Source organism: Lissotriton vulgaris, chromosome 4_1 (assembly GCF_964263255.1).
Source record: "Lissotriton vulgaris chromosome 4_1, aLisVul1.2, whole genome shotgun sequence".
In the NCBI taxonomy this organism is placed as follows: Eukaryota; Metazoa; Chordata; class Amphibia; order Caudata; family Salamandridae; genus Lissotriton; species Lissotriton vulgaris.
In genome coordinates, this window is record NC_141691.1 from 756,400,107 (window position 1) to 756,422,997 (window position 22,891).

Genomic DNA, 22,891 nt, shown 5'->3' on the forward strand with positions numbered 1-22,891 from the left:
GGTTTGCCTGTATGCCCTTAGAAACCTCTGCAGGCACTCTTCCAGGTCCTCCCGCCTGGTGACTCCAATTATAAGAGCCTTGTTAATTGTCTGCATGAGTCTCTCTATGTCACCATTGGCTTGAGGCCATTGCAGAATTATTTTCCGGTGACGGATGTTATGGTGCTCCATGTACTCACGGAACTCTTGTCCATGGGAATCGTTTCTATTGCAGACTTGACATTTTCGAAGGCTGTTGATCTCACGATTTCCACAACGGGAAAATTGGAGTAACTGTTGAGTATGACCAGAGTCGATCTCCTGTCCAGGAAACTCCTGAAGTCCATACTAACTGAAGCCCAGGGCTTCGTTGAAGGCTGTTCAGTGATTATTGGCGGAACTGGCACTTTCCTTCTGGTGATTTGGCATTCATGACAGCTCCGCATCTTCTCCTCGACCATGCAGTCCATTCCCGGGAACCACACTTTTGTCCGCAGGCCTGCCTTGGTTTTCTCAATTCCCTGGGTCCCTTGGTGAGCCAGGTCAATTGTTTGTTTCCATAGCTTGGCCGGCATTACAATTTTGGTTCCTCTGAGAACGATTCCCTCACTACTTTCGCTGAGCTCGTCTCAGCATCTCCAATCTCCCATTCTAATTTCTCTACCTTCCCCCGTCCTTCGGCTCGCACCATCTAGATAATTCTTCTAAGCATGGCTTTTTAGCATCTCCTTTATGGCCACCAAGCATTCATTATCATCCGTGTCTGCCCAAATTTCTTTCAATGACAGGGCTCAAGGACAAGACTCTCCAGAAATATTTCTGACAAACGATTCGGCCCAGTCGCCCACCTCAGCTGGCTGGCTCGTGAGATTGGTCACCTTGAGGTTTTAATGTTGAATCTGGACTTCCCACCTCTTGATTCTCAGCGGTCCACTTCTCGCTGTTCCTGTGAACAGGGGAACCAAGGTTTTATGGTCTGTTACAACTTTGAATCTGTGGCCACAGAGATAAATGTTGAAATGCTGAAAGACCCACCTTATCGCCAGCACCTTCCTCTCAATCTGTGCATAGCGAGTCTCCACCGCAGTCAGGACTCGACTGGCATATGCGATTGACACCCAGTCTTCTTCGCCATCTCGTTGCAGAAGTACTGCCCCTAGGCCGACCGAGCATCAACCACCAGTTTAGTGGGGCACCCTGGTTTGAAATAGGCCACTGTGGGCCCCTGCAACAGTGCCCCTTTGATGTCTTGGAAGGCCTTCGCTGCTTCCTTGGTCCATTGCCACTTCACATCCTTATTGGTTAGCACCCTCAATGGCTCAGACAGTGTAGTCAAGTGGGCAATAAAACGGCCACAGTAATTAGCCATTCTGAGGAAACTCATCTCTGATTGATTCTGTGGAATGGTTGCCACCTTAATTACCTCCATCTTTGTGGGATCCACCTGTAACCCATCCTTCAAGAATAGGTAACCAAATAATTCTACTTCGTTGGCATAAAACTGGCAGTTCTCTTGGTTAAGCGTTAGCCCCTTTTCCACCAGCTGTTGGAGAGTGGCCCTCACCCTCTCATGGTGTTCCTCGAGGGATTTGGAGAAAATTAGCAAGTCATCACTCACATTGATCACTCTCATGAGACCAGATAGTGCAACTCCGATGGCATCCTTGAATACCTCCGCTGTGGAGGATACCTCAAAACTGAGTAGTTTGAACCGCCACAGTCCTACATGGGTTGAAAACGTAGTGATGTAACGACTGGACTCGTCGAGCAACAATTGGTCACTTTTGGAAAACCACTGCGCTCCGTTAATATCTGCTACTATTTTGTCTATTGTAGAAGTAATGTGTCGTTCTCTTTTGATAGCGGTATTTGGCAGGCGCTTGTTCACACATTGTCTTATGGCTCCTGGCTGTTTTGGTTTTGGAGCAATCACTAGCGGGGATACCCATGGAGTGGGCCCAGACACCTTCTTGATCACCCCCATTCTCTCCAGTTCAGCCTCCACTAGCAGCCGTAGGTGAAATGGAACTCTTCGGTGCCTCAGTGCCACAGGTTTGATCGTTTTGTCTATGTGCAGCTTCACTTTGACCCCTTTTGGACACCCTAATCCCTCGAACAGGCTGGGGAATTCTTCCATGATCTTGTCGACATGTGATTGGAGTATTTTTCTCGCAAACCTCACTAAACCGAAGTCTTCAGCGGAGTGACAGCCTACCAGCGTACCCGCACTGTCTTTTCTTACGTGAAAGCGGGTCAGTCCTGATTGATCTACATGAGTGACCTCCACTTCAATCACGCCTTGGAGGGGGATGGGGGTATCTCTTCCATAGGTGAAAATTCTAGCTCTGGTGTGCTGTAGCAGCGGCTTGGGTTTGAGTAAGTCATATTGAGCTGCATCGAGAATATTCACTGAGGCCCCCTTGTCAATCAACGCCCTGATTTTGTTCTCCCTATTCCGAATCGAACCACATCAGCGGTGGTCTCTTCCTGGTGGTAGTTCGTTCAGTGTATGATATCACAAATACTTAGTCTTCCTCATCGTCCTCGGTTATCCTCATGTTCTGGAACTGACCTTCCACCTCCTCCACTACCTGCGTCGCACGGACCATCTGTCTAGGAGCCCAGGCTTTCTTGGCTTGCTTCCTGTTTCCAGCGCCCTTGACGCGCTAATACACACTTTTGCGAAGTGCCCAACCTTTCCGCACTTGAGACACGGTTTCCTTTGCGCGGGACACCCTCTCGGTGGATGGCTGTCTAGTCCACAATTTCCACAGCCATGACCTCCTGAGCGTCCATGCATGCTCCCTCTTCCGGGTCCCTTCCTGATGGCCACCACCCTTTCCTCTTTGACCGCGGCAGCATGCCCTTGCACTCCACCTGCTATTCTTCTTGCCAGAGCCGACTCCATCTATCCGGCTCAGGCGTCTGCCAGTCCGTGAGATCTACCTAGGACTAGTATGTAGTCTAGAGATATTCCCAGCTGGCGCAGGTTAAGCTTCTGCAAGTCCGACGACTTAGAGCCTTGGATGAGATGAGCTCTGATCTCCAACTGTTTATCAATACCAGTGCACGAACTGGCCACTTTGTGCAATCTCGTGAAAAACATGTCGACCAACTTTTCTTCTCTTTGCTTGGCGCAATTTGAAGTGTTCAAAGTCCAGATTAACATGTGGGTCAAAGTATCAGTCTAATGCCCTCGCTGCTTTGTCGTAGTCCTTCACATCCCCCGTATCTGGTAGGTCTAGAAACAACTCGTATAGTTTGTCACCTCCCATGTGTAGCATGGTGGATTGCTTGACGGCCCTATTAGTTTCTCTCACAGTGATAAAATAGTTCTCTAGTTGGCCAATCCATTTGCGCCATCTGGGTGCGGCCGTGGCCGGATGCGCCAGTTGGCTAAACGGCAGTAGTGCATTTAGTGTGGTACGTGGGCCTTATTCTACTGCTGCTAGATCACCTTCCACCGCTTGCTGGGACATCTTGCTTTCCTTTCTTTTTCCTTATTGTTCTGATGTAGGTGGCGGTGGAAGTGTCCATGCTGACCTTTATGCAAGTAAACTGAAGGTGTTCCTCACCCTGCCTTGACAATGCCTGCTGCAATCTCTCTTTCACCCCTTCACGTGGTGTTGCTGGAGGCTGCACCCTCTTACTTCCTGCACACCTCCTCCCGGGGTCTTCCACATGGTGGATAAGGCCAGGCTGCCACTCAGCACGCAGACAGCACCAGCCTCCTGGGCTCGGTGTCCTTTGCCAGACTAGGCCTTCTGCTTCTCCCCGCGTGCTCTTCCCTTTGCCTGTCCGGTGTTTCTCTCTGCCCAACAGACTGCGCCAGACTCACGCTGAAGGGCAGGAAGCTCCCTCATCTTTGCAGCATGTGCAGGCCAGCCGCGCCTCTTCCACACGCCGCTCCACTTCAGAACTACAAGCCTGGCCGCGCCCTCACGCTCACTCCTCGCCGAGCGTACCTGCTGCGCTGAGGCGCTCACACCCTCCGGGCACCTGCTCTCTGGACACACTGTTCCGCAGCTGCCTCGCCTTTGGGCCGCACTCTATGAGGGGCCCGCACTCGACTCAATGTGCGCCAGGGCCACACCGGAACAGAAGGACGCCGCAGCTCGCCACCGACCACCACAGGACAGCAGCACGGTAGGAGACTGCAGTCGGCAACAATGGTGTTTGTCCACCTCATCGCCAGTGTTAAGGGCTGGGGTATGGGAGATATGGGGGCACAGTGGGGAGGCCTACACTCACTGGGGGCACACGCACCATAAGGGATGACCACTCTCAATCGCAGTTCATGCCACCAGCCACAAGCGCTGACCTCACCGTTTATTTATACCTCCTGGTCTGAGGCAGGCCCAGGAGGGTGAATGGGACACAAATTATTGTAGGGGCCGGGTGGGTCACTACATCACCCTTGCTGCGCAAGGCCTGAAACGAATAGATGGGGCGCAACGAGTGCTGCAGTCCCACACTGCTTTCGCAGGACAGTCATCTTGCTACTCCAGCGATGTAGTTTGCGCACGGGAAGTCCAGCCTCTTCATCATGGTCCCATGCTGGTCTCAGCGTCCATGATCACCCCTGGTATGGCAGCATCCGGTGGTCCCTGGAATCTGCATTATCGGGCGCGTTGGGGGCCAGGGAGTCACAAGCCAGCCAAAGAGCTCTGCAGTGATGCTGCCTATGGCGTAGCAGCAAGCTCCCCCCACCCCCCAAACATTGGCAACAAAACCTCCTTCTGTCCTATGGGATATGACAAGTGATAGTGGGAGAGGACTACTGTGCTTTATGTGAGCCCCTCCCTCCATAGTACTGGAACACAATACCTCCCCCACACATATCTAATTATGTGTGTCCACACTGATTGTTATTAGTGGATACTTGTGTTGGGAATGTTGCCGGAAGCAGTCAAGGAGAGTTATTTCTGCATTTTGTTTCTCTTGCCTGTAAACGTGATGAGATTGAAGTGTTGCATGCGTGCTGATCGCTGAAGTTTAAAAACAAAAATGGCAAAGAGATTAAAGAAAACAAGGGGACAGTTGATTAGAGATGCTCTGGGAGTGCTACAAAGTTGCACATAGAGGACAAGAGATAGTAAATACTAACCTTAAGCAAAAATTGAAATGAGAAAAAGTGAGAGCCCCGGATGTAGAAAAATACAGGAGCGAAAAAGAGCAGATCTCCAGAGCAGATCTGGAGGGTCAAAGAAGTTTAGGACGTAAACAAACAGAATATAAGGCAATGGTGAACACCAATGCCAAAGGGTAAAACAGCAAAGATTACACAAGACCAGTAGCAAAGTTGAAAAACTATTTGGTTGGCTAAACCAAATAGAAGAGTGTTGCAAATGGGTATAAAAAGTAAAAGACAGTCAGGAAAGGGATAAGGGATTAGCTTGGGAGCTTGCTACATATTATACGGAAAAGTACGGAGATGAGAAGGGAAACGCTAATGCTGGGATGACAACTCTCCTCAAAAGTGACTACATACAAAAACTGACTCGTTCTTTGCACAAAGATTACAACAGCAAAACTTCTAAGAAACATAATCCTAAAGATAATGCCATACCGAAGATATTCAGACCAAACAGGGTCTATTACTAATCGGTCTATCTGACTGAATTATATGAGTAGTGCAGAACTGGTTAGATAGATGGGACGAGGGAGAGACCAACCAAAGCCATCATGTTGGTCAATGCCCAAAATATAGGTTGCTGCAACTTTTGAGTACTGAAGGGCTTTGGAATAAACCCGAAGTTGCAGCTTTGGTTCAGTTGTTGTTGTAGTAATCAAGCACTTTCAAACTGAGAGGTGACACCCCCGCTCTTTGTCCTAGAATGTAGCCCCATGCCTGCTGATCAGGTGTAGCACAGAGGAGAAAGGATTCCGATGGCAATTAGGAAAGAGAGATAAGATGGCTGTACACCGATGCTATCCTCCTATATGTTAGTGTACTATTTGTCTGTATGGGAAACCATTTAGTTTTGTATGAAGGCCCTCACCCACCAACCTAGTTAGTGGCATGCTTCATCATCGGGCCCCACCGAGGCACCTCAGGTGTGCTGCGGCGCCAGGTTACTGCGGAGCGGGTTTTTTGAGACGTGAGTGTGCTGTGCAGGTGTGTTGCGTGAGGTTTTAAAATACTGTCCTTCTGTTCCCAAAAGGTTATTTTATTAGTGGGCCCCAGGCAGAAGTTAAAAACAAAGGCTTAGGACTTGTATGATAGACTTATGGTCTCCCACGTCCAGTGTGGTCGACTAGTTTCAGCCAGGCCTTTTATTACACTGGCTTTCTTCAGGACCTATTATGTGTGGGGGTGTTACAGGGGTCTATATTTTTGTCAGTACCCTGTATGTGAAGCATGCGCTAAGATGCTGGGATATGTGAGAAGTATTTCCTCTCAGTTTGTACTCTTATCTACAAAGGACAAGCTCCAAGGACCTCTGCCGGACGACCGGGACCTTTTAGCACTTTGGCATGGTCACCTGACCCAAGGGAACACCTGTTAACCGGTCGCGAGCTCCGCGACCAGATAACAGGTGTTCCCTTGGGTCAGGTTTTTAACTTCTGCCTGGGGCCCAGTAATAAAATAACCTTTTGGGACTCCAAGGACAGTATTTTAAAACCTCACGCAACACATCTGCACAGCACACTTACGTCTCAAAAAAACCCGCTCCGCAGTAGCCTGGCTTCGCAGCACACCTGAGGCGCAGTATGTGCCTGGATTTCAGTACAAAGTTAGGAAGGCAGGACCTCTGGAAAACACCTGAATTATCGTGCCCACTGAAACTAGGATAGATCTTATGCGGCTCTACAGGCACCATCATTTGACAACCCTCCAAAAAAGGTCAACTGGTGGCGGGCTGACACTAGAGTTTCTCCAAATAAAGGCCGAATATAGAAAAGAAAAGTACCCGGATGTGATCTACCTTCCTCTGGTTAGGAAACTCTATATCCAATTTAGACTGGGGACTCTTCCAGTTATGACGTTCACCAGTAAATGGGATAAAGAAAAGAAGGAAGAATGTCCGTCGTGCAAACACAAGGTAGAGTCTGAAATTCACGTGTTTTTCCTCTGCCCAGAATATTCTGTACCACGCAAACGTTGGCTAGCCCCAGTATGCAGAAACCTAGGGTTCAGGCACTGTCTTCAGGCCCACAGGATATTAAAACATGGCGCCTATCCCCCTATTGTTTTTGCTGTCTCGCGCTTCCTGAATGGTATGTGGTATAAGCGCAGGGGCTTTCTGAAGCGATTGTAAGATGAGCCCTAAGTGTGCCCTTTTTAAACAAACAAATTTATGGAGGCTTATACAATGGGGACATTTGCACTATCCCCCAATTCTTTTTTTCTAATTAACAATCGTAAATGAATTTTCCAGTCGTTTTTTACAGGATTTTAGAATAATGGATAGCCAATATTTTTATACTGTAACAAATGTAGGAATATGATTGTATTGTCTCAATATCTAATTTTTATTCTTTTTCCTGTGGTTTTATGATTGTAATAATGTATTTTTATGCCCAGAGTTGGCTGAAATAAAGTTATTAACTATATATATATATATATATATATATATATATATATATATATATATGTGTGTGTTGCACAAACAGTTCCGGTAACTTGCCAGTTCTCGCTCTCGGGTGGGTCGAGGTAGGGCTCCCGGTCACCCTGTATATTCAAAACAAGTTTCCATACTCGTCTAAAGAAACGTACTCGACACTCCGAATTTGCTGGGGCATGAAGTTTTAATGGCAGGAAACAACGCGTTTCACCTCTCGGCTTGATCACGTTTCAGCCGTGAAACCCAACAGTGTCCTTTAAATTTTGTTAGTAAACAATGAAATAGGACTATCCCAATGTGAAAAACAAACAGTGCAAAATAGTGGCGGCCATTATTGACTGATGTTACAAAGTATGTTTCACTTGTATAATACAATACAGGACTGAGAATGCAATGTTTCAATTATATATATCAATACAATAATGCTAATGTATCTTAGCGTTATAAGTGGACCTTCTAAGTAAATATGACGAATGTTCTGCTGTTTTGCCACAAACATTATCTAGCCATAGATGTACGCATGATTGTGTTAGCGTCTAATGCGACATTATTTATAAAAGTCCAACTTTCCACTGTTGTTAGAGTCCCGCCCAAGTGGGCATATTAATCGATATTAAAGTTTGTTCACAGCGTCCATTCGATTTATCACGTGCTATGGTCTCGCCCCAGTGGGCGTGTGACCTGATGTCTAATAGCACTAGTCCATAGTTTTAACCCATCCGTTGCAGATCAGTCCACAGAGTGGTTTTCAAGTTAATGGTCCAACCAAATCATTTCAAAAAGCCTATAAAAAATTAAAAACATATATAAAATCAGACACCTGGAAAGCAACTATAAATGCAAATTAAATACATATTTCATACAGTATTCATGAAAGGTGTACAGCCAATTCTTCATTGGAATTTAACCCATTGGGGGTCATGCATTCAAAGTCTATTATATATCTCGACTCAAGTTTTCGTAGGGCCAGTTTCCTGTCACCTCCACGAATTCCCATATCGATCTTATCTAGCACGACCATTCTTAAATTGTTCACATTCTGGAAATGTTGCTCATGGAAAGGTTGTGCTACAGGGTACTGTTCATTAAGATTTTTGATTGCCCTTAGATGTTCCATAACTCTCTTCTTCGCTGTATGTATTGTACTGCCTACATACCATTTGTCGCATGGGCAGATGAGTACATAGACACAGTACATGGTGTTACATGAGAGTGATTTGCGAATAGCAAATTCCCTGCCAGAAGTGGGGATGGGGAAAGTCACACAATCCTTACTGTTTTTACACGCCTTACAGTTTCTACAACATCTGAAACCTGGCTTGCCCTTGGTAAGGTTTTTACTCGTGACAAAATTGTGGCTCATTTCATCCTTTAATGATCTACATTTTCGAAATGTAATCTGGGGGTTCGAGTTTACATGCATTTTCAGGTGGTTATCTGTTAGAAGGACATGCCAATGTTTTCTAAAGATCTTTTTAATTTCACAACGTGGCCCCCTCTTCCTTATGGGGTGGTGCTAGTTCGGCGGCAGGACAACCGCCAAATATGTACGCTCGTGGGGCGGTCCAACTAGAGAACTGCAGCCGAACACAGGTGAACTGCTCCCCAAACAGATTTAATTAAAGGTACAGGCAGTCACGCTCTCGGGTACATTAAAAGCATATGTCCACAGTCCCAACGCGTTTCGAGTTTGCCTCTTCTTCCTGCCTGTACCTTTAATTAAATTTGTTTGGGGAACAGTTCACCTGTGTTCGGCTGCAGTTCTCTAGTTGGACCTCCCCACGAGCGTACATATTTGGCGGTTGTCCTGCCGCCGAACTAGCACCACCCCATAAGGAAGAGGGGGCCACGTTGTGGAGCACAGGTGTTGGATAAAGGCAGCCGGCACTCTGGGGCCCAAGAGGGGCTTTATCTGGCATTTATTTCAGCACGCATCCATCCAGGATATAAACTGAAACTTCATCTCCCAGAAAGCAGCAGATTCGCTAATTCATGGCATTCATCATTGCTTAAATTGGAGATGGAGCGAAATATGCGTGTGATGACTGCAGTGCCCCAGGAAGAAGAGGCAAACTCGAAACACGTTGGGAGTGTGGACATATGCTTTTACTGTACCGGAGAGCGTGACTGCCTGTACCTTTAATTAAATCTGTTTGGGGAACAGTTCACCTGTGTTCGGCTGCAGTTTTCTAGTTGGAACTCCCCACGAGCGTACATATTTGGCGGTTGTCCTGCCGCCGAACTAGCACCACCCCATAAGGAAGAGGGGGCCACGTTGTGGAGCACAGGTGTTGGATAAAGGCAGCCGGCACTCTGGGGCCCAAGAGGGGCTTTATCTGGCATTTATTTCAGCACGCATCCATCCAGGATATAAACTGAAACTTCATCTCCCAGAAAGCAGCAGATTCGCTAATTCATGGCATTCATCATTGCTTAAATTGGAGATGGAGCGAAATATGCGTGTGATGACTGCAGTGCCCCAGGAAGAAGAGGCAAACTCGAAACGCGTTGGGACTGTGGACATATGCTTTTAATGTACCGGAGAGCGTGACTGCCTGTACCTTTAATTAAATCTGTTTGGGGAACAGTTCACCTGTGTTCGGCTGCAGTTCTCTAGTTGGACCCCCCCACGAGCGTACATATATATATATATATATATATATATATATATATATATATATATATATATATATATATATATATATATACATACATACATATACACATACATACACACACACACCAAGTTTAAACTACACAAACTTAAATAATTTGACAATTATAGTTATATCTTTAATTTACAATGTATCCACCACCTTCAAATTATTATAACTATAGAATGTTTTAAGTTTGTGTAGTTGAATCTTGGCTTGTATAGTTAAAAAGGTTTTACTAAGCATAACTAAGCCTTAACCTTTGTTTTTTTCACTGAATTTCAATGTTTTTCACATTTTTAATACAAATTCATTTCAAATTATGTTGGTGTTGCAAGTGGAGAGTTATTATGTGATTGTTGTACAGTACAGTGAAAGTGAGTGCTGTAAAGTTTGTAGAGTGCAGTACTTGTAGGACACCCCCGCGCCGCACGGCCACCAGCTGCTGCGTGTGCCCCCGCGGGGCCGATACTTCTCGCCTCTCAGAGCCTTCCCGCCCTCGGGTCCACCCTCAGGCCACGCCCCCCGCCTGTTTTTGCCGCGTTGTGTGCCACTGTCTTCCTGTACTCGTTTCTGCTGTATTTTATTTTATTTTTGCAGTCTGTTCCCTGTAACTTTGTTTTTGCCCCCGTGCTGCTCTCTGTACCTGTTTTCCCCCCCTGTGCTGCTGACCCCTGCACCCGCTCCCCGCTGCCGATTCCCGCCGCCGGGGAGTGCAGCCACGCCCCCTTCCTCCCCGCTCCCGCCTCCCAGCTGCCCCTCCCTCCCTGCACTTGGCCATAAATGGAGACCGTGCGGCACAGGTGAGTGTGACCTACTTGTAGGACACCCCCGCGCCGCACGGCCACCAGCTGCTGCGTGTGCCCCCGGGGGCCGATACTTCTTGCCTCTCAGAGCCTTCCCGCCCTCGGGTCCGCCCTCAGGCCACGCCCCCCGCCTGTTTTTGCCGCGTTGTGTGCCACTGTCTTCCTGTACTCGTTTCTGCTGTATTTTATTTTATTTTTGCAGTCTGTTCCCTGTAACTTTGTTTTTGCCCCCGTGCTGCTCTCTGTACCTGTTCCCCCCCCCCCCCTGTGCTGCTGACCCCTGCACCCGCTCCCCGCTGCCGATTCCCGCCGCCGGGGAGTGCAGCCACGCCCCCTTCCTCCCCGCTCCCGCCTCCCAGCTGCCCCTCCCTCCCTGCACTTGGCCATAAATGGCGACCGTGCGGCACAGGTGAGTGTGACCTACTTGTAGGACACCCCCGCGCCGCACGGCCACCAGCTGCTGCGTGTGCCCCCGCCTGCCGATACTTCCGGCCTCGCAGAGCCTTCCCGCCCTCGGGTCCGCCCTCAGGCCACGCCCCCCGCCTGTTTTTGCCGCGTTGTGTGCCACTGTCTTCCTGTACTCGTTTCTGCTGTATTTTATTTTTGCAGTCTGTTCCCTGTAACTTTGTTTTTGCCCTTGTGCTGCTCGCTGTACCTGTTTTCCCCCCCCTGTGCTGCTGACCCCTGCACCCGCTCCCCGCTGCCGATTCCCGCCGTCGGGGAGTGTAGCCACGCCCCCTTCCTCCCCGCTCCCGCCTCCCAGCTGCCCCTCCCTCCCTGCACTTCGCCATAAATGGCGACCGTGCGCTCGCGCAGCGGGCGCGCCGATTGTGCGCCGAAGGGGCTCCAAAGGTAAGCTCGTCTGCACCCGTCCGTGACCGGACCGCGCCCAGCGCCAGGACCCCTGGCTCCCGCCAACACCAGCCCACCCGCCGGACCTACAACGCCACCGCACTCAAAGCCGGCAGACTCCCGGGTTGCTACCAAGCCACCCCGAGACGCACCCACGGACCCTTCTGCTGCAACTCATGCAAGTTCACCTGCATCCGGACCCGCACCACTCCAGCAGTGCCCAAGACCCCGACGAACAACAGCAGCAGCCACCTGAAGTGCATCCTGCTCAACACCCGCTCCGTCCACAGACACGCCGTCGAGCTCTGGAACCTGATCGACACCACAGCCCCAGACGTCGCCTTCCTCACGGAAACCTGGATGAACGCCTCTTCAGCGCCCGACATCGCCATCGCCATCCCGGACGGCTTCAAGATCATCCGGAGGGACCGCGTCAACCAGACAGGAGGAGGCATCGCCATCATCCACAGGAACTCCATCCGCAGCACGACCAACACCGACGACACCCTCGCTGTCGCTGAGCACCTGCACTTCCAGATCCACATCGACCCCAAGACCACCCTCAGAGGCACCCTCGTCTACAGACCCCCGGGACCACGCACACAATTCAGCGAGGACATCGCCGACTTCATCACCCCGCACGCCCTTCCCTCCGCTGACTACATCCTCCTCGGGACCTCAACTTCCACCTGGAGAACCACAACGACCGCAACACCACCACCCTGCTGGACAACCTCGCCAACCTTGGTCTCAAGCAACTGGTGACCACCCCCACCCACTACGCCGGACACACACTCGACCCCGTCTTCTCATCCAGCAAGGACATCGCCTTCAGCCACGCCACCGGACTCCACTGGACGGACCACAGCTGCGTCCACTTCAGCTTCAAAAGGACCACGATCCACCGCCACCAACAGGTGGCACGCAGAAGCTGGAACAAGATCACAGCCGAACAGCTCGCAACTTCCCTGAACAAGAGCCCACCCACCAGCGCAACGAACCCCAGCCAAGCGGCCACCAACCTCACGAAGTGGATCAGCGACTGCGCAGACGACCTTGCCCCTCTGAGGACCCCGCCTAGCAGACCCGGCAGCAAGAAAGCCCCTTGGTTCACCGACGAACTCAAGTGCTCCAAGAAGAACTGCAGAGCCCTTGAGAACGCCTGGTACAGAGACCCCACCCCGGACAACATGATTGCCCCCAAACTCGCCACCCGAAAACACCACAAACTGATTCGCACCACCAAGAAGACGGCATTCAAGGAACGACTGGACAACAACGCGCACAACAGCAAGGAACTCTTCAACATCGTTAAGGAGCTCTCCAACCCTAACGCCGGAAACAACTACATCACCCCTACGCAAGACCTCTGCAACTCCCTCGCCTCCTACTTCCACAACAAGATCGCGGACATACACAACAGCTTCAGCACGCAACCGACGCACGCCACAACCGAACCACCGCCCCGCACCACCACCCTCCGCGCCTGGACCACGATCAGCACCGAAGACACCATCCGCACGATGAACTCCATCCACTCCGGATCTCCGACCGACCCCTGCCCCCACCACGTCTTCAACAAGGCTGACGTTATCATCGCACCCTACCTACGGGACATCATCAACACCTCCTTCAACACCGCTACCTTCCCGGAGAGCTGGAAGCACGCAGAACTCAGCGCCCTATTGAAGAAGCCATCAGCCGACCCCACCGACCTCAAGAACTACCGACCCATCTCGCTGCTCCCGTTTCCCGCAAAAGTCATTGAGAAGACCGTCAACAAACAGCTGGCCGCCTTCCTCGAGACGAACGGATCCCTCGACCTCTCGCAGTCTGGCTTCCGAGCCAACCACAGCACCGAGACCGCCCTGATCGCAGCAACCGATGACATCCGAGCCCTGCTCGACAACGGAGAAACGGCGGCCCTCATCCTCCTAGACCTCTCCGCGGCCTTCGACACAGTCTGCCACCGCACCCTAATACAGCGCCTCAGCAACGTCGGAATCCAGGAGAAGGCACTGGAGTGGATCATTTCCTTCCTCGCCGGAAGGACACAGAGAGTCCGCCTCCCCCCCGTTCAGATCAGAAGCCACCGAAGTCATCTGCGGCGTTCCTCAAGGCTCCTCGCTCAGCCCAACCCTCTTCAACGTCTACATGAGTCCCCTCGCAGCCATCGCACGCCAGCACAACCTCAACATCATCTCCTACGCCGACGACACCCAGCTGATCCTCTCCCTCACCAACGACCCCGCCACCGCGAGAGCCAACCTACACGAGGGGATGAAAGAGGTAGCCGAATGGATGAAGAACAGCCGCCTGAAACTGAACTCTGATAAGACGGAAGTCCTCATCTTGGGATCCTCACCCTCCGCCTGGGACGACTCCTGGTGGCCCCCCGCCCTAGGCAGCGCACCCAAACCAACGGACCACGCACGCAACCTGGGCTTCATCCTGGACTCCTCTCTCTCCATGACCAGACAAATCAACGCCGTCTCCTCATCGTGCTTTAATACCCTACGCATGCTACGCAAGATCTTCCGGTGGATCCCCACGGAGACCAGGAAGATGGTCACCCAGGCACTCGTCACCAGTCGACTGGACTACGGCAACTCCCTCTTCGCCGGAACCACCGCCAAACTCCAGAAGAGACTCCAGCGGATCCAGAACGCCTCATCCCCCGCCGCAGCCACATCTCCGGACACCTGAGAGACCTGCACTGGCTCCCGGTCAACAAGCGAATAACCTTCAGTCTCCCCACCCACGCACACAAAGCCCTGCACAACCAAGGCCCAGGATACCTCAACAGCCGCCTCAACTTCTACGCTCCCAAACGCCAGCTTCGATCGACCAGCCACGCCCTCGCCGCCGTCCCCCGCATCCGAAGAGCCACCACAGGGGGAAGGTCCTTCTCCTACCTCGCCGCCAAGAACTGGAACTCCCTCCCGACCCACATCCGCCTGACCCAGGACTACCTCGCCTTCAGGAAGCAGCTCAAGACCTGGCTGTTCGAGCAGTAGCGGACCCCCCCTCCCCTAGCGCCTTGAGACCCCCCGGGTGAGTAGTGCGCTATACAAATGATTGATTGATTGATTGATTGTAGATTGGAATAGAATAGCGTAGAGTAGGTCAGAGCATAGTGGAGTATCGTACAGTGTAGTAAAGTGTTATATAGTGTTGTTGCCTAGAGTCTCATATGGAAAGCAGCTTTTACAATGCAATGTTTAACATGCAGAGCCTTGACCACGCATGGAAAGCCTATTTAAGAGGAGAGATGGAGATTTTTTTTTTTACCTGCTGGCGGTTACCAGTAGTTAGTTAGACTTGCCTATACATCTTTGGGGCAGTTTGACAAATATTCACGAAATTTTCCAAAAAGTGTTGTCATGAGTCTTGTTCTGCATGGAAAGTTTCGGGGTGATCCATTAAGCGGAGATTAAGAAAGGGGGGGGGGCGGGGGTGTCAAACAAAATATGATTTTCCATGTGAATTCTTATAGGAGCTTTTAACACAACCACAGGCTGAACGGCTAGACGGAATTACACCAAATTTGGCAGGAAGGTACATTTTCGTTTGCAGAACACACTTTCAGTTATCCTACATAAATCCATTCAGTAGTTGTTGAGAAATTTAAGGGACAGCAAATAAGGATATCTGGCAGACCCTAAGCACAGATCTCATGGTAGGATCGGTTTGGCTGCCAACCCTTCAACCAGGAAGTGTTGGCAGCCATTTTGGGTCTCTGCTTCAGCTGAGTCCCACAAAAGACGTTTAAATAAAAGAAAAGGGGGCAGGGTAGGAATACCCTGACCCCCTAGGTGGTGGGGTCCCCCTATGCCCCAGGCGTGGCCAAAAAGCACTTTTATAATTTTTGCTGCGAAAACACAACAGAGCCGCAAATCTTTGGCAATCTTTTTTTAAATATAGAAAGCGCTGCCTTCCATGCTTGTTTTGAATACAACATCTCGGTGGGCTAGGTCCCAGGGGCATTTTTTTTTTTTTTTTTAAAGGAGGGGGTGCACGCCCCCTCCATCCCCATGGGCTCATTGAGCCCTGGGAACCACCACCACGCTGGGGCTAAAGAAATATTAATGGGGTGCGGAACACCCCCTGAGACAGGGGATCACCACCTCCCTGGAGATAAATAACACACACAACTAAGTCCCCACAGTGGAATTGCCAAGACCTTGGAGGCCAGCCCACTTTCTCAACCACTCTGCAAATGCGCGTCCGGGTGCACTACTGGCTGGGGGATTAAGTCCCCTTGGCAGCTGAGGGTCACTGGGGGCCAAGAACCCCTATTGTTGCCACAAGTAAGTACCTCAGGGTGGGATTGTTAAAACCTCATCAGAGGCCCCACTCCCTTTCTCAACCACTCTGCAAACGCACCTCCTGGCGCACTACTGGTTGGGAAATAAAGTCCCCTTGGCTGCTGATAGTCATTGGGGGGCCAAGAAGCCCAATTGTTGCCACAAGTCAGCCCCCCACAGCAGGATTAATCAGACTTTGTCGGAGGCCCCGCCCCTTTCTCAACCACTCTGCAAACGCATTTCCTGGTGCACAACTGGTAGTGGGATGTAGTCTCCTGTGACTGCTGAGGGTCGGTGAGGGGCAAGAACTCCTATTGCTGCTACAAGTAAATCCACAGCAGGATTGCTGAGATGTTGGAGGGCTTCCCCCTTTCTCTACTCACTCTGCAAACGCGCCTCCCAACACTCTATTCTTTGGGGATGAAGTCTAGGGGTGAGCGTGCCTGTGAACTCCGCTCCGCCTGCAGTTGGCGGAGTTTTTGCTGAACTCCACGTTCCAAGCGGAGCTGCAAAACTCTGCAATCTCCACTGTCAGAGTGCAGTTTACTGTCCACCCCTATCAGAGACTCAGACACCCACTCACAGGCCCACTCTGACACTCATATACCCACTTACAGCCCCTCTCACAAGCACTTACAAACCTACTCAAACACCCACTGAGACACTCATGCACTCACTCACACACTCAGTGTCAAAGGTTTGTAGTTACAGTTAGGAAATAAAAAAATGTAAACCTTACAAATTCATTGAAAAACCAAAAGGTTACAGGGACATTATAGTTAGGAAATAGAATTTTAAAAACCTTTGAAATCCCTGAAAAAAACAAAGTTTACAGGAACGTTATAGTTAGGCTCAGATTTCACTCGTACAAAACCAGTGAAATTCAGTAGTAGAACTATAACTTATGACTCCGCAATGCACTGCTTATTACCTCACATATTACATCACTCATGATATGGTCAGTGACATTACTGATGACATATCAAATGACATCACCGCCCACGCCCCTACTCCCAGTTTCAAATATTATGTCTGACCTGGGGAGGTGGTGGTTTCCAGGGCTCAGGGGTCCACACAGCTCCCCCCCCCCCCCCTTTAATTGTGTTATTTGCCATGGGGAGGGGGTGGACCTTTGGTTTTTAAGGGACATATATATATATATTTATATAAATACATATATATTCCTTACACATCGTTAGTTTTAACGAAAAAATGACGGCACTAAAAAGTCTCTCGTCCAAGTACAAGTTTTATTTGGCAGACCCCCTGCCTCCTTGAAAAACGCGTTTCACCACTCGGGCTTCGTCAGTGTCAACCTGATTAAAGTGAAAAGCACCATTTTATCTCCACTTTCCCTTTACCATAGAAAGAGGACTAAAAAGTTATTTAGCCTTAGGCAGCGGCCATCTTACAATAAATGACAATACATTGCATATTATTGATAAAAATTTCACAGGCCGGGAAAATGGTGTGTTTAAAGTGCTTGTGCAGTTAAAAACATTAGAATAACTAAAATAGCAATTCAACAATTCAATTAATCGCATATATACATTTTCTCATGGGGACATTAGGGGGTGAAGATGTGTATGATTGCCATATCCATCCCCTTTGAAGTTTTAATCATGTGTATATTTTCATGTTTACACATTTTAACAGTATATATGTAAAACAAAATGTCAAGCATTTTATTTATCGATGTTGTACACCGTCCCCGTTGTTTTGTCCCTTAATATGTGCATATGGTTATGCGATTATGTTCTCTTGCCCTGTATGGGCATTAGTATATTTCTTACACTAATCCCTGTTTTATCTGTTTCGCCCTGTATGGGCAGATATTTTCCTATAGTCACATTATTTGCAATTTACATGTCTGTAGAGAAGAGAGAAACTATAAAACGATAATGACCCTGTGTGACTCCATGTTTCCCTCATTCCCCCCTATCCTCCGGGTTCCTTTGTTCTACATTATCGGAGGTATCTCGTGGCATCAATCATTCTTACTGGCCAAGCATTTTCTTTACTCTGCTCATTATGGGTAGACCTAATCCAAGTGCACCCATAGTTCCTCATCGTTGTTTAAACCTCTCGGTTGCATGCTTTGGAGGTCGATAATATACCCGGACTCCAATGCTCTTAAAAGATCGTACTCTGTCGCCTCCACGTTCCTTTCTATCTAGTTGGTCAATAAGAAAGAATGACAATAGGTCCCTATTGCTATTGTGGTGCGTTTCAAAGTGGCGTGCCACGGGGTAATTTTTGTCCCTGTTGCTTATGGCAAGCTTGTGCTCCAGGATACGCTTTTTTGCCGGGTTGATCGTACTCCCGATGTATCTCTTGGAGCACGGGCATTCCAGGCAATAGATCACATACTCTGAGTTACAGTTGAGTAATTTTGTGATCGTTCTTACGGGGCATGGATCATTAGGTCTTCCATCGTACTTGATCCGTTTATTACTATACTTGCACGCCTTACAGTGCATGCAAGGATAGAAGCCACATACAGATTTTTTGTTTGAGGTTTTGGGGGAGTCTACATAGTGACTATTGGTCAGATGGTCACTTAGAGACCTGTATCGTCTATAAGTTACAGAAGGTCTGGGGGGTAGTATCTTCCTCATCTCCGGATCCGTTTTCAAAAAAAAAAATGTATATATATATATATATATTTTTTATCTGGTGTTTATTGGGTGGAGTGTTAGTACTTTGCTATTTTGCACTTATACAGACAGTTATATCATGTGAATTTAAGATCAATAGTAAAAATATGGAAAAGTCAATGCAGTCTGAAGAACTGCCATGTTCTGATTAATGTATCTATCTTTTCATTTCACTATCACTTTATATCTTGGATGCCTTGATCAATTACACATTCTAATATTATGACAGCATATGAATGGACAATACTACATTTTCTCTTACGAATTAACTATGTATACTACATTAGTCATAAAATGTGTAATTTTGTTGGATTTTGCTTTTTAAACTATATAGGATTAGAGTTAAGATTATATAATTTCTCTTTTTTTGCACTATAATGAACTGAAAGAATTTCACTGTTTTCCCTCTTTTCAATAGGCTCTCTGTTATTATGAATTACAGGCTATGGATTACATGCCAATATTTGTCGGTTGGGTAACATATATTTGCGGTGGCTTTTAGGTTTTGGTCCCACTAATCAAATGGTCATGATACCCATTTAGAGCTTGGGCACTTTCCCAGTAAATCTGAAATATATATATATATTTTTTAAATTGCTTTGGGTATATGTCGAACGTTTTATACTTGTTTTTATGGAGAAATGAATTGAAATATCTAGACATATTTATACATTCGAATATTGGCATACAGTTATATAATCAGTGTTGTATTTGTACATAAATTAATGTCATAGTCGGTCTTCTACATCCTTTACAAAAGAAGGGAGGAGCCTTTGTTAATGGTAAACAGTATTTATGCACTGTGGTGGTCACGACATGTCATGTGATCAAGTCCGGGCTAACCAGACGAAACGCGTCATGTCTGTTTGGATGGGAAAATAAAAGCACTTTGAAACTTCTAAATCTTGCCGTGTGGTCCGTGTCCTGGTCGGAATCCGTTTATGCGGTGAATACTGGGAAGTGTTTGGTATAATATATATATATATATATATATATATATATATATATATATATATATATATATATATATATATATATATACACACATACACAATATCCAATTCTGCAACAGCACATGCAAGGCAGTAAGTAAACAATATTGTCTATGTTCCATTTTCCAATTATGACTTTCTGGAGGGGTGATGGGGCAGATACACAAGCGAAAACAGATTAAAACATAAAATTCACTTTGTCATTGTCATTTTATACAGAATTCCTCATAACATATTGCACACGTTTTTGTCAAAGAATCTGTACAGCGCTTGGGAAGTGGGAAGCTCATTATCAGACAGGTAGCATGCCACACTGTAGAAAGTAGCTTGTTATAAAGGCTTCACATTTTGCTGGGGAGCTAAATGTGAAGTATTTTAGGGTCATGCGTGATCGACCAGAGTGGTGTTCTTATCGTGCTTGAGCAGGGTCACTGAAATTATGCAGTAGGGGACAACAAACGTATGTGGCAGTGTTCACTAACTTCTGTTGCAAGAAAAGGCAAATTATGTGGCACAAAGTGTCAGATTTTATGACAGTATTACCTCATTATTTGGTTCTTTTTACACGTTCACGTTATATGGGAAAAGGTTTCACCTCTTTAGTACCATTTTGACACCCCAATACAGCAATAAACATCACAATGATGACCAGTCATCGATTGCAAAGGGCCTTTCACCGCGCTGCAGCATGTCGCTGCATTTTGCATGACTTGTTGATTTGTTTGAGCTAGAAATAAATGTTATTTGTTAACATCTGCAAATAATGCAGCAGATGATGGATTGTGTGGCAAACACAGGGTACCATAATTTTAAGGAGAACCCACGGCCACAAAATCACATAATTCCAGGACCCTGGTTCTTGAGTGGAGTGCACATTGGCTAGACAGAGAAAGGCGAGAAATGGAGCATGGTCAGCTTATATTACCAGCTGCTATTGTTAAATCACAGATACCATGCTGAGTTTATGGTAATTACCAAACGTTTCTCAATCTACCTCCGATTCTGTACACAACAGAAATAGAAGCTAGGTTCATTACAATGTCAAACGCATCATCGTTCAAACTAACCAATCAGTAGTAGGTACCAAAGCTTATACGATTTGCTGCTTAACTAAAAGGTCAAAACTAACTTGCCAGCTTGAGGATATCGGCTTCTTTGTTTAGCTAGGACTGATATGGGCCAGTGATTTTTCAAACTTCATTTTACGAACGCTACTTTCGAGGTAGCTGGCTAGCTTTTTCCATGATAGTGGATTGCGTATCAGTCTGTGGCTCTGGCAGCAGGTTCGCGCTTATCTGAGCGGGCGGGAAGCGCGCATAAGGGTTTACCCCAAGGAGCTGCAGGAATCCAACACTGGACACTCAAGTGATAAATTGCACAATGCGTTGGCTCGGTTACAGGCCACGGCGCACATTCTCTGCCGGGGTTTTGATTTGTTATCTAGGTTTTAAGTGGAACACACAAAGCAGCGGGCGGCGGCGGCGGAAGCGGGAGGATGCTGCGTCCAAAAGATTCCATCGGCCTGCGCTCACTCTCTCAGTCACTCACCTCGTAGCCCTTTTCCAGCAGGAACTCCGCCAAGTACGAGCCATCCTGAAAAGAGAGACAGATAGGAAGAAGGTTAGGAAAAGGCTGGGACTTTTGTATTCACCAAGCGCATAAACGCAGCTGCAGTAAAGTGTGCGCAATTAGAAATAATAGGTGCACGTAGATTTCGGCTCAAACAAACCTGTTGACGTTCTATTTTATCGCGTGCAGCGAGGGCACTGACGTCAGAACTACAACACATCTACAGATAAGAACTGTCATGAGTGGACACATTCTCAGTCTACTGTAGGACCATTAACAAAGTACAGTAGGACCATTAACAAAGTACAGTAGGACCATTAACAAAGTACAGTAAACTTCAATAAGATAGGCAGAACATAGGTAACAGTAGTGCAAGCCTGCACATTACTGAAGCCTGGTCCAGCACGAGTGTGGGAGAGGAGAGATTTGCACATAAGGCCACGTTCACAATACCACAATCGCCCTGCCATATTGCATATTTAATTACACAGCGCACTCCAGATTCAGAATACCACAGATAACACATTTCATGTTATCATCCCTAAGCCTCATTAGGTTAATTTCGCTGACAATATCACATTTAGCTAAATGTAGTACTTCCCCTGCACTACTCCCTGATTGGGCTCCCAAACGTCAGCAATAGACAGAATAGGCCAGGCAGGCTAAGTGGCAGTGTGTTCATCTTTTTGCTATTTTATATAACGCAGACATGGCCTGAAGGCATCAGAGCGCTTTACAACAGTAGCATGATACAAGGGTACAGCAAGTTACAGTTACAATAATTCACAAAATTGTTCAAACATTTTCATCAGTAGCTGCGGCCAGGACAAATGTAGTCCTTGGACAAGTGACATACAAAATTTAAGCATCAATTAGGATGGTGGGGAAACTGACAGTAGTTCACTTCCTGGATAGAGTACCTGGGGATGCTCGAGGGTGAATCAACCCAGGTGTCTATCGAACATGAGGAGCTGGGCTGCGCATGCGCTGCTCTGTGAGGCATGTTGTATTGAAGTATGGCAAAGAAGCTCCACCCACTTCCCGCCCATCTTTACAATTGGCTCCTGTTATTTTCCTTTCAAAATCGTTGCTTTTCATTCGTGAATAGTCTTAGTAGTCCCTCCTGGGTAACGCCTTGCGGGGCGTCCGCAGGGGAGGGCAAGGGGGTGCGCTTGCCCCCCCCTGGATCGCCGGTCCCATTCCTTTTGGTCCGTAATGTTCAAGATTACAGCAGGCTGTTCCCCTGCGAGAAGCCCCAGGAGTTTAAATGTTCTCTCACTTGGGGCCTCTCGCAGTTCTCTTTGAACTCTAGAGGCTGCAGCAGCCCCTCCCTGACCTCGAGCAGACTGTGGACAGGCCCATTGTCATTCTCTCTGCTGCTGATCATCACATAAAGAATGACAATGGGCCGTCTGCATTAAAAGTGCCTTGAAGGCAAGTGAGGAAGTTAAAATGTTGCCCCCCCCCCCCCTGGAAGGCGAGTGCTGAAGTTAAAATGTTGCCCCCC

General features: G+C 48.0%; 1 protein-coding gene across 1 annotated transcript in view; it reads right to left on the minus strand.

The window, feature by feature from the left end:
• Positions 1-22,891, minus strand: part of GMDS (GDP-mannose 4,6-dehydratase) — a 1,789,479-nt gene that overhangs the window by 1,511,833 nt on the left and 254,755 nt on the right. The window contains exon 2 of the mRNA XM_086965061.1: positions 21,364-21,408. Coding sequence (XP_086821187.1) covers positions 21,364-21,408 — 45 coding nt within the window. The remainder of the gene's footprint in view (positions 1-21,363; positions 21,409-22,891) is intronic.